This window comes from Nomascus leucogenys, chromosome 10, assembly GCF_006542625.1.
Source record: "Nomascus leucogenys isolate Asia chromosome 10, Asia_NLE_v1, whole genome shotgun sequence".
Classification (NCBI taxonomy): Eukaryota; Metazoa; Chordata; class Mammalia; order Primates; family Hylobatidae; genus Nomascus; species Nomascus leucogenys.
The window spans coordinates 39948681-39962118 of NC_044390.1; the positions used below are offsets into that span (position 1 = coordinate 39948681).

General features: G+C 34.3%; 1 protein-coding gene across 2 annotated transcripts in view; it reads right to left on the reverse strand.

Moving 5' to 3' along the window:
- Positions 1–13438, reverse strand: part of MSRB3 (methionine sulfoxide reductase B3) — a 191499-nt gene that overhangs the window by 150290 nt on the left and 27771 nt on the right. The window contains exon 2 of one of the 2 annotated variants that reach the window (XM_003259599.4): positions 10822–10948. The exons of the other annotated variant lie outside the window; for it this stretch is intronic. Coding sequence (XP_003259647.1) covers positions 10822–10897 — 76 coding nt within the window. The 5' untranslated portion in view covers positions 10898–10948. The remainder of the gene's footprint in view (positions 1–10821; positions 10949–13438) is intronic. 2 annotated transcript variants of the gene reach the window in all.

The window sequence follows — 13438 nt, forward strand, 5'->3', positions numbered from 1 at the left end:
AGGCAGTTTTAAAATTAAGGGGAAAAATGTGCAAACATTTTCTTACTGTAAGTCAAGGGGAGTAAATGTATTTTTCACAGTACTGAAAGGTTATTAACGTGATTTAAAATTCTAACCTTAATAGTAAAATCTCATTCATGAAGCTACATTATTTTCTTGATGGGAAACAACAGAGGTTTAGCACTACATTCATCCTGATGAAACATTCATTAATAATTCACCTGAATGACTGTACGATAGAAGCCACATTTTACTTTTCTATCTTTCATTTGTGTTGTAAATTTTTAATTGTTGAATTCATGTGTAGTAGTCATTTTATTAGCATTCTTTAAGCACCATAAAAAAACTAAAGAGTATCTTATCAACTCTTCAAAATTTAATGCAAATACTGAGAGCAACAATTTTTGTGTTAATGTGGACCATAAAGCCTAGAGTTTAGGGAAATATTTTTAAAATGTCTTGTTCCAAAGAGCATTTTCTTGCTTGCAAGGCGTATAAATAAGAAGAGAATTTTTAAAGGCACTGCCATCATCAAGTGACAACAATAGAAGAGAAAGTCACTTTACTTCAATTCTATCTGATTGCATGTGAAACGTCTGACAAACTTGGAGTTCCCTGTTTTTAATTTTTTTTTTCCAGTATGGGTCTTCACTAGAACATCATAGCCCATAAAAAAAAAAATTAAAAACAGACAGGCTCATTTCCATTCTACATTTCACATGCAATCAAAAAGATCTGCAAAAAATAGCTCGCTCTCTCATCCTCCTTCTCCCCTTTGGGAGCACCAGCACCGACTGCTAGGGTGATGAGCGGTAACCACCCACAAAAAGGAAGGAAAGGAGCCCTCTCTTAGATTATCATGCAAATTGTATTTAAATGTAACATCGAGTATACTTCACCAGAAACAAAATAAATGTTGTCAAAAACTCAGCTTTGCAAATTTCCAAAATTACATTACCACCCAAATCAAATTTCAACCACCCAAATCAAATTTCAAATATAAATTAATTAAGCATAAGGCATAGAAAACAAGTCTTCAATTGCCACTCAACAAACAGCTAAATCTGAATCTATATATTCCAGAAAAATCTGAAGAGTTTTGGAGAAAAAAAAATCCACTTTACTTTTTCACTCAAATTTACCAAGAAAAGCCATGTCTTCCCCTGACATGGGAAGACATTATTCAATATCTTCTTGAGAGACAGTGCTCATACATAGTCATCTTTGCGTCCCCAGCACCTAGTAATGTGGCTGAGAAAAAGGAAGAACTAAACGGGTATATGTTGTATTTAAATACTCAATTCTCCACTTTAATTATTGCTATTTAAATCTTCTTTCTAAAAGATGTTTTCTAAATAATGACTTTGGCTATGTTTCTTAGAAATTAGTTTAAAAACAGCAACAATAACATTTGCTTAATAAATCAGTGAAATTTTAAACATAAATAATGATAGAGTACAAACATTAATTCAGTAATTCAGATTGCTACTCTGAATCCTATGTTACCTCTCTAGGGTTTCACATTCAAATCTTTTATTATAACTAATATTTGATTAATTCTCTGGATTTAAGACTATAAGATTACCTGATCCAGCATTCCCCAAAATGCATTCTCTAAAACACTGGCTCTGAAAAATATGCTAACATGTTATTCCTCTTGCAGAGTGAGAAGGGAAAGGTTCCACTGTCAAATCAGATTAGGCAAATCTAGGTGACATGGCTTTCTTGAAGACCTTCTCAGAGATTTTCTTATGCTGATGTGCACTATTAAATATGTGGTTATTTGATATACCATTATTTTATGCTCCACTAAAAAGGGGGGGAGAAAGTGGCCAAACTACAATACATTCTTGTCACAATGATTTTTAAGCTGCGTCCAGATCACCAAGATGGTAAAATGGTAAAAGCAGTGCATCTTAGAATTTATGCAATAGGGTAATATGCAGGATTTCTCAATTTCATGATGAGATCCATTTTACCAGGGAAAGTTAGTAGAATTAGTGTTCCTCAGATTATAATTTGGGAAATGATGAATTTCTAGTCCAAAGCCCTCAAAAGGAAATCAGGGCCCAAAAAAGTTACTACTCATGGTTGCATACCTGGTTAATGACAGCCAGGTTCTCTCGTCTGCAGCCTTCCTCCTTTAGTTTATTTGTCCATTCTGTTTCTCTCTTGAACCCACGCTTGGTTGCACTCTACCATACCTATCTATTGCTAACCCATGTGCCCACAGTCCACTCCTACCCCCATCTTCTCATCCTCCATTCCTACCACCTCCCACTAATTACATCTACACATTCCTTCAATATCCTTCAGAAGAACTGTCATTGCTTGAAATCCTATTCGGAGACTCCAGTCTGACATTCTGGGAGGAAAGAAGCACAATGCTTCTCACTTCTTCTACTCCCTGCCTCAATGGTAAAACAAAAGAGAAAGTGTTCATATAGAATTGTAAAACCTTCAAGTATATAACTCCTTTCATCCTATAGATAATAAAATTTGAACCTGAGGTGGCCATCTTTCTCACCAGAATGTAGATCCCTTAAGAGCAGAGATGATTACATTACTTGTAATGTGACATGATTTTGATATATAAGATGATGTTACTTATTCATAAGCATTCATTCATCCAACAAATATTTATTGAACACCTATTATGTGACAGACACAATTGTAGTTGCTGAACTGTAACAGTGAACTAAACAGACAAAAATTTCTATCTTTCTGGAGCTTACTTGGCAGGAACTAAGGACTTTCCATAACTGAAATAGATTTTGCCTGATCAAACCCATCACATTTCCCAGACTTTTTGGCGTCCTCCCTTCCACCCCCATCTTTTTTCCCCCAATTTCTTCTCCCTTACAACAAGGCATTTAAATTGCACAGAACAAACTTTTGGAAAATGTCAGCTACTATGTAATATAATATAATATAATAACCCTCACCTGAAGGTCATATCTTTTATGAAAGATTTGACAAGAATGTTACAAAATTCTCAGTTTACAGATGCAGAATAGGAATAAAAGGTACAAAACAAAGATTCCTGGGGCCAGAAAGCAAGTTGGTGATAGAAACAAACTAGTAAATACAGATCAAGTGTCTAATCTCTTTCTTCATCAATACCAGTAATATGATGAGAAGCTCTGAAATTTGCTGTCAGATTATCTAAAATTTGCAGAAGGAAGATTAAAATAATCAAGTGGAATATAATATAAACAGTTTTATCTTTCTGTGCCAACATGTATTTCTGCAACAAAACAAAATCCTACAAAGCTATAGTTATAGGATTCTGAATTTTCTTTGCTTGCCTCAAATTCAAATACTCTAGTGATAAAAATTAACCTTCCATTCCTTCCTTGCAATTAATTATGTGGCTCAATATAATAAATACATCTAATACTGAAAGAAATGTTTATCATAAAAGTTAATACATAAATTTAAACTCTATAAAAGTATATCTCTTATTAACCATCTAAATAACTGATATCTTTTGTCATTTCATGGGTTTTTTTTTTTTTTTTTTGAGATGGAGACAGAGTCTCACCCTGTAGCCCAGGCTGGAGTGCAATGATGTGATCCTGGCTCACTGCAACCTCTCCCTCCTGGGCTCAAGCAATTCTCCTGCTTCAGCCTCCTGGGTAGCTGGGATTACAGGCGCACCACCAGGCCCGGCTAATTATTGTATTTTTTTTTTTTTTTGAGACGGAGTCTTGCTCTGTCGCCCAGGCTGGAGTGCAGTGGTGCAATCTCGGCTCACTGCAAGCTCTGCCTCCCGGGTTCACGCCATTCTCCTGCCTCAGCCTCTCCGAGTAGCTGGGACTACAGGCGCCCGCCACCATGCCCGGCTAATTATTTGTATTTTTAGTAGAGACGGGGTTTCACCATGGTCTCGATCTCCTGACCTCGTGATCCGCCCGCCTCGGCCTCCCAAAGTGCTGGGATTACAAGCGTGAGCCACCGCGCCCGGCCTAATTATTGTATTTTTAGTAGAAACGGGGTTTCACCATGTTGGCCAGGCTGGTCTCCTGACCTCAAGTGATCTGTCCACCTCAGCCTCCCAAAGTGCCTGGATTACAGGCATGACCACCGCGCCAGGCCTCAAGGTGTATTTTTTATAACATGCATTTTTAAATGACTAATACAAGCGTAAATATACTGTTTTAAAAAATAAAAATATATAGGAAATTGAAATAAATGATATGAGGATTTAAAATTTTCAAGTAAACAGTTGATTTCAAATGCAAAGGCACAAAAGGTAATTTCAGATAATTTATCATTGCATCTTAATACAATCTATTTTAAAGAATGTTAAATTACAGTATACCTAGCAGAAGCAGTTATGAGAAATTCAATCTCTAAATAAAATGTTTAGGATGAAATTGTAAACTAGGAAAGGATGATAGTAAAAATTAATCAAATATCTACCCACAATATTACTGAATCTGTGAGCTGTCATTCATGGCTCATTCCTTCATTAAACTTGTGTCTGTTGAGAGCAAGAGTTAGCTCATTCTAATAAATCCTTCTACAATCTGTTACATAACATTATTGTGAATATGTCTAGATGAATAAGCATCTAATTACCTATATGATTCCTCCAAAGTCCATATTGTCTAGATATTCTAACCCTGTAGAATTATCATTTGTTTTCAGAATTTATGTTTTACACACTTTACAGTCATTGTTAACTAATGAATTTCTCAAACAAAACTAAGATTTAATTGTTTTGTTCATGCCTATTTAAACTCTCTTGTTACTAGGTGTTATGTATTTTATAATTCTTAAGGTACATAAAGAATTTATTCCATATTTAACAGAAAATCAAGAGAATCCACACTTAACAAACCATATGCCCAACATCTTATTCATACAGTCTTATTGTTGTATAACAATTTAGCCTTAACTAATATCCATTGTCCACAGATAATTAAAAATTCATCTTGTAATTAGATGCTGCACAGCAACTTTTCAACATTAACTAAAACTTTATTATATTATAGGGCTACTAAAACAGTTTGTTTTAGAAAAATATAGCTGCATCAGAGTACTCATTAATCAACATTTTAAATATAATTTTTTAGTTTTCTAAAATATTTTCATTCATGCAAAAATTGATTCATGCTTAACAGTCAACATGTTAAACTAATAACGCTTTCAAGATTCTATAAAAATTTAAAACACAGCAAAACAAAATGTGAAATTTTCTTTAATTCTTGGGTGGTCTGCTGAAGAAAATTTAGCTGCATATAAAACCATAAATGACTGTTAAATCAGCTATTTGGATACAAGATAAGTTAATTTATGAAAACTTGTTTCAGTTTATAGAAAGTCTACACATGAAAGACAATTTCAATGAGATGGCCAGGCATAAGGGAGTCAGAATCTTATTGAAAATGGAAAAAGGTTTTGTGCTCTACAAATATTGTTTGAACACAATATAAGCAGAAAAATTTGTGGTTTATAAATCCATATGTTCTTAACTGGCTATTCCTTATATACTTTTGTTTAAGTTTTCACAATGCACCTATGTGCTAATATCAATAATCATTCATGCTATGAAAGAATGTAAACCTAGTGCCATCTACTGGAAAAAGTGGATACCATTTAATCAACTAATTGCAAATTATTTTGTGAATTACGGGTTGAAATTTGTATGTCCTTTTTTTTTTTCTATTTCTCTAAAAAAAAATCCTCTCCACAGCATTTTAATATAATCAAAGAAATTAGCTAAGATAAAGTTAGGTCAGATGTTGGGTAAGAACGGTGAAACTGGAGAACTGAGGGCATTAATCTGAACACAAGGGAGAGAATTCCTTTGGGGACACCAATACAGAAATCAGAAACACTGTGTTCTGATCCGAGTTTTATATTGGGTTCATGTGCATCTTTTAGAACAGAGGTTCTGGATATGTGGTCAAAGAGCCCCCCTTGAAGAGTTTCAGAAGACCTAACAAAAAATTTCTTGAAATTGTATGAAAACATGTGTAGATGCATATATGTCTTTTCTGGAAAAGAAGGTCATAACTTTTATCAAAGCACTATGCAGGTGGTCCATATTTTTCATGACCCAAAAAAGGTTCTGAAGAACTAATATAAAAAGTCAATGCATTCAGTAAGTGAACAGCACACTGACGATTCTGATTATCTTTTAAGTACATCAGTTCTATTAATGAACTATTGCCAGCTCAAATTTAATAAGTACTTGTTACTTATGGATGTGGCTTTAATGTGTATCTGCAGTATTTCCTCTTTACAATTGGAGACTTTAAAGCACAACAAACAATAATTTGCTGCAAAGAAGTGATCAAAAGGGCCAGAGTTCTTAAGTCTTATGCTAAGTATAATACATACTTATTCACCGCCTCAGTTTACTATCAAAACAAAAACTGTTTGCAAGAAAAGGTAAAAGCAATTCTGGATAATATGCATTGAATCTGTTGCCACTTTTGTTTTTTGTTTAGCTACAGTGTGATTTATACTTATGGCATCCCCTATATTGTATTAATGCAATAAAGTGAGAAAAAAATTGTTAGATTTAAAAGTAAACCAAACTATGAACTTCGCTTTTAATCTTCCCATATAAAGGAGTTTCAAATAAATTTGTACTCTCTTACAGCTATGACTTCACCTACACATAAACATTCCAAATGTTTACTGATTCATTTAACAAATATTTATTAAGTGCCAGGCACTGTGTTAAGCTCTGGAGCCATAAGCCGCTGATTCATGGAGTTTTAGTTATACAGATGATAGTCAATGACTTTCTAACACCATTTGCAAAATATCTCTAAAACTTCTAATTGCTACATTAGAAAACTATGATATATTTATAAGCTACAGCCATGTGACTCTTCAATTCATAGAAACTATTAAATATGCCACTAACGTCAAGTAAGAATCACAACCACAAATTATATGTATGAGGGTAGAAAAAAAGTATAATTTATCACTCTAATTAGTACTATTTAGACAAATTGTATTTATTTCACCCTCACTTGGCTGAAAGCTATCATGATATCTAGTCTAAGCTACAATTACACTTAATTTTTATCTAGCATTAAAACTATGTATAAAATTGTGCTTCCTGATTCCTCCTCAGATAATGCTTCAGTCTTGATTAAGAGGTAAGGAATTCTAATGTTCAAACATGGAAACCGTGTCCTCCCACCACAACTCAGCAGACTTCTCTGTAAGTTCCCAGCATTAGTTAGTACTGAGTTTTAAGATCTGATTAACCTAAAGTCAAAAGTAAAAACAAGTGACAGTTAATAAAATCACAGAATTTAAAAACTAAACATATTATCTAATTTTAATTCCTCGTAAAGATGAAGAGACCGTGATCAGGAGTTTATGGATTTGTTCAAGGTCACGCAAGTTAAGGACAGAGCTTTGGTTAGAGTTTTCTAACTCCTAATCCAGTGTTCTTTTAATACATAAAAGAAACTGTTGTAAGAAATTAAGAAGAAATTCTGAGAGAGAAAAATTACCTTTAATTACAAACATGAGTGAACCATAACTCAGATGCACTTAATAAGCTCTAAATTAAAATTATACTTTATTAAAAAATAAGAAGTAAAGAAAGTCAAAGCTGAAAAATAATAGATCACTCTTCTGGGATATAGCCTTCATGCAGGTCAATCCAGTTATAACCAACTTCAAGAGCCTGCTCCAATTATATTTTAGTTCTGGAATTATTTCATATTGAATAATACTCAAAATTAGTTGGGTACTGGTTAGGGAACAGACATCTTTTTGATTTACAGAGATTTCTGTTGTAATGGGTTTTGACAAGCAACAGTATATTAAAGCAAGACTTCAAACTTTCACCTTCACTTCCTATATTCCCAGTTTTGGCCTCTTCTCTTCCCTACCTGTACAAAGTAATAGGGACTAGAATTCCCATTTCAATTTCATCTTTATTTTTCAAAATTTAAGCAGTCTGTTTCATTATTGTTGAAGTTAATTTCTTCGATATTTCTATATATCTAAGAGCAAAATCCTGTTAGAGAAATTGATGATGATAAAGATTTTGCTAAATCCAAGTTACAAAATATGTAGACACCCGAAGACTGACTTTCATAGCACTTTAAAAACTAGTGGTGCTTGAATGGTCAAGAAATTATGGAATACTATTCTAGTCAACTCATTTTTCAAATTAAAATGGGTTTACAAGCCTAGATAAGAAAGATGAGAGTTTCTTTGGGCTTTTACCAGTACTGGGTAGTAAGAATAAAAGAAATCTCTTGTATATTTATAGGACTTGAATTCTGGTTCAGCACGGTGTATAAGTAAAATAAAGAGATCAGAACAACAGATCAAGATGGTTATTTCTCAAACATAAAGTGTATTTGTGAGTCCCATGAAAGTAAAAAATAGTTAAATGAAACATAGGACATGTTTAAAAGTTTGAAAAGTCTGTTGTATTGGAAAAACATAAATCTATATTAATACAGATATATGAATTTCCATATTGAACATAGTGAAGACATATATGGTGTTTACTAAATGCCAGCCACAGGTTTAAGCACTTTCCACATCCCAATCTATTTAATTCTCACAGCAACCCTTTCAGGTTGGTACTATTATTATCTCCATGTTACAAACAAGAAAGCTAAGGCACACAGCTAGTCAGTGGCAAAGTCAGATTTTAAACTCAGTCTGACCTCATACAGAATTTGTGTGCTTAAGCACTGTACCATAATGGTTAACTTCTTAAAAACTATCAGCTTTGCTGAATTTATCTTTGAATCATTTTGTTATCAAAATTTAAAGATACTTATATTTCAATTAAACAATCTCATTATGAAACCGTTTAATCCATGACTGTCATATCTTGAAGAATACACTGTCAATTAGTGTGGTTCTATAAACATTTAGCCTCCCCTGTATTTGGCAAACCAATGTTACAAGAACTATGCTGGGTACTTTTACACATTGGAGCTTTTTCCAAAGGAAAACATCATTATGTATAATCTAAATAACCTCCATAGTCCACCTGTGATATGTACGGTATAGCATTGAAAAGTTTCTGCAAAGCACAAGAACTAATGGTTGAGGTTCTCCCTCAAGGTCATATACAATTCAACAGACAAACCTTCTCAGTTCTACAGCCTGAATCTCTCCCAATTACAATCTTTCTTTTCAACTCTACTGTAATGGCCACAGTCAAGGCTTCAGCACTTCACATTTCCTTCCAGCCTCACACTCCTCCAGTACCCATGGTGGCAGTGCAGGGGGATGTGGGGCTAGGGGGCATACTGAGAAGAGTGGTTGGGGCCTCTCTATACATTAAGCTTCATTAGCCCCTCATGTCACCACAAACAGACATAAAATCTACTTTTAAAAAAAGTGTATTTGCTATTTAAATATAGCTTCAAGACAAATACCTTACTTCTTCTAATCAGGTTGCCATCCCAGCCTCTCTCACAGAAACATCTGAAAAACCAGCACTGACCTCCTACCATATGAAATCAATAATCTTTGTAAAATGCAAATGAAGTCATGTCATTCCTGTTCATCTCCCCAAGACTTAAATTCCTTAAAACATCCTATAAAGTGCTTCATGATTTGGCTACTTTTCCTTCCTTACCTCTTCTATTTGCCCCTGCACATCCAAACCAGCCATATGAATAACTGTATTTCTCTGAACATGCCTTGCTCTTTCAGGCCTTCATGTTTTCCCATGCTACTCCTTTTGTTAAAAACGGCCTCCCCACCACCCTGCTTAGAAACCAGGCTAACTGTGCTCCCAGTCTGAGATTCAGCTCAAGCACCATATCCTCCATAATGCCCTCCTTAAACTTCAGAGATCTTCCCTTCCTTCCAACATTTCTTCTCCTAAAGAAAAGATCTAGGACCAACCTCCTCTGAATTACCATAACACACCAAGTATAAATACCTCTAGTCTAGTCAGGTCAACATATTATTTAATGGTCCTCACACAGTTCCATTTCCACCTTGTACTTGTTGAAAAAAATCAGCTTTACCGTATTTATCACTGTATCCTCACTGCTTAACACAATGCCTGGCACGCATAGTTAACATCTAATGAGTTGGAATTAAATTCTCTATACAATGTAGTGATAGATATGTACACTAATGGAAAAATGTAAATAATATTGATAATCATGCTCACAGAAGTAAAATATTTAGCCATTGTGGTTTTCATAATGAAATTAAAATATTAAGCTTATGATACAGGCACATATAAAATTTTGGACTTTCATGCCTCACTTATTTAAATTCTTAAAATCACATTTTTTAAAAGTACAGGGTTCTAATTTAAGAACCCACTGATGCATGCTATATTAGTTCTGTTTATTTGGTCATTGTTAAGTAGAACTTTTTTTCTTTTTAACTACAATAAATTGGTAACTTAATTATGCTAACGTTGTTCATTTTCATTTTTTCCTAAAGCAATGACCACATGTGGAATGAAAAGCATTTTCATTATCCTTTAACAAGATGAATGTCCTATTTTGTGTGATTTGGGGCAGTTTCTTACTCAGACTGCCAGCCTCTTATGAACGTTATGATTTGCAGATGTGTAGTGTGCATTAAAGAACAAGAAGATATCGTGAAATATTAGTGACAATTATACACTGGGCAAGGAAACTGGACAATGTTCCAAGGGTTGTAAGGACTGTGGAAATGAATGTTACTCAAAGTAGAGTGGTGATTTATAACCAATTTCCGTCTTCAAATTAGGGCCCAAGTAAAAGAAAATGAAATTTAGCAGAGCATGATGGTGTATCATTTCCTGCAGCAGAAACACCCAGTTGGCCCTGTGCCTTCACTATGTACAGTACAACAAGCAGCAACCTGAGGGAAGCCCACAGGCTCGAAGGGCTACTGGCTGGCTCTTTGTCACCAAATGCAGCAGGTTGAATGCAGACATCACTGTGATATCTTCACCAACAAAACGAGAAGCAAAGAACAGGGGCAAGAGCTGAGTAGGAGAAAAAACAAAAACAAAAAAAAACAAATTAAAACATCACATATATTAAACACATTCATTGCACAACTGATGGTTACAGTTTTATCTGGAACTGAACACATGCACATACTGCTAATAAATTTCAAACGCCTATTTTTCAGCCAGTGAGCTTACTTTCAATCTAGCTTTATTTGTACCTTAGAGGTAAAATACACACTACATGATAGCAGTGTAATCTGTGAACACAGTTTACAAGAGGTTGAGAAAAGAGAGGAAGTTTAAAAACAGTTGAAAGGAATTCGCATTTACTGAGTTCATACCATGTGACAGGAACTGTCTGGAGCCTAATATACACGTTGTATCATTTAATTCTTACAATAAACCAAGGAGGTAGGTTTTATGCCTCAACACATATGTGAAGAAACTGTGACTCAAAAGTCCAAGGGCACAAAGCAAATAACCAGTGGAAAAAGGACTAGAAAACCCTGTTATACTGACTGCAAAGCCATGTTCTTTCCTTACACCATGCTGCCTTTTTCCAGCAATTATTGGCAAATCTCCCTCCCTGGAGAAGACTATAAAATAATAAGATTAAGAGACATATTTTGTTAGAATTTCATTTTATAAAATAGAAACCCAGAAAACCTAAGGACAATTAAGAGACTTCACTTTCAAAACAGCATTAAGTTTGAATAAAGCATGGCAAATACAAATTTTCATTTAATTATATGATTTATAATTTCTAGGTCAATCCCGTGAATAATATTCATGATTTAGTAATTTAAAAACTGTAAAAATGTTTTTTAATGTCTTTGGAAATGAATTATGTGAAAGAATCTAAAAATTGTGTAGATATTAAACTTTAGAGAAAAGTTCAATTCTTAGGATTTTCTTAAAAGTTTTGTACAATATTTCAATTGGTAAAGATTAACTTTAAATGCAAATGGAAAATACTAGATTAATAAACTTCATATATGTTGTTTCAAATTAGCATTTTTAGTGACCTTAACCATTAAATGTCCAAAAATTAACATAAAATAAATGTCTTGTTCATTTCCTGACCACTTCCCCTGCTCCCCACCCCAAAAAAAAGTCTGTTCCGGACTTTTCTGACCTCCTTGAAGAACAAACATATAATAAACAGTAATATATTTTACTAAATCACTCTGGAGTATATCTGACAGAAATCTGCTTGTATTAACATGCCTGAACTCTGACTTCCCCAAACTAAACTCACTACAAGACTAAAACATTTTTGTGTTACTAACTGGAGACAAAGAGGAGGGAAAAGGAAGGTAAGTATCACAATGCACAGCCCAAAAGAACCATTAAACATAAATAAACATGTCATTTTCAAGAGTGACTGCAGAGCAGGGAAAAGAGAGCATTCCTTTGGAGCAGACTACCGACTAATAAAAGATCAAAGGTCTATACCTCACAACACTATAAATAAAAATGTATTTTTTCCTTGTGACCCTTCTCTGTGAGGAATAAAGTACACACAGTAAATGTAATTACTTAGCAAAGCTGCAGTCTCACTGTGCTTCTACAGCTGACCATAAAACGTCTTCCTATTCTGTTTCATCAACTCCTGTACCAGGCAGCCTGGGCGCCTACCAACCACGGTGGCCATCTGGCTTATGTCAAAGCCAGCGCACAGGAAGAGAGGCAGTGATGTCACTCTGCAGGTCAGGGAAAGAACAAAGATGCATTCTACAATTAAAAGCTGAGGGCCACAAATACCAGGAGCCCTCCAGCATGATATGACTGTGTGATTTAATATTCTGACTGTTGCCTGTATTTCCACCCAAATAGCCAGGGCTCCATCTAGTGGCAAATTAGTTTTGCCCAGCTTTTTGAAAATAGAAGACCCAGAAAGTACATACATTAGCACCAACAAAGTGGGGCAACTAAAATGACTACTTTTAGAGCAGTCTAGTCTTTCTATACTGAAGAATGCAAAAAGCACAATTTGTCACACTGTTCTCCATTTTCTAATCCTAAAAGAATGCGTTTCATAGGTTAGGATTTGATATTATCCGAATTATTTTAATGCCTGCATGGATAGTAGAAAAGGATTGAAGTTTGCAAAATGCATGCAAAGTAGCATTACTCATAAACCACTCTGAAAATATGTAGCTGAGACATAAAGTGAAAAACAGTTCTAAAGAATGGATGTATGCATCTGGATGCCTTGGTTACATCAAACTAATACTCTTACACTTCCACAGAACAAAAGAATCATAGTTAATATGGCTCTAACATGTATTTTATACTGAAATGATTTAACAAAATTATTTTTAGCTCATGTTTTCCACCTAATTAATGTTTGTAGTAAATAAAATAAAATAAAACACCTTAACAAATAGATCTAAAATACATATGTTTGAATGAAAGATGGCATATCACAATGGATGTGTGTGATCCATGAACACAGACTGTCTGGGTTTCAATGATGGTCATGCCCATAACCAATTCTGTGACCTTGGACAACTTGCTTAC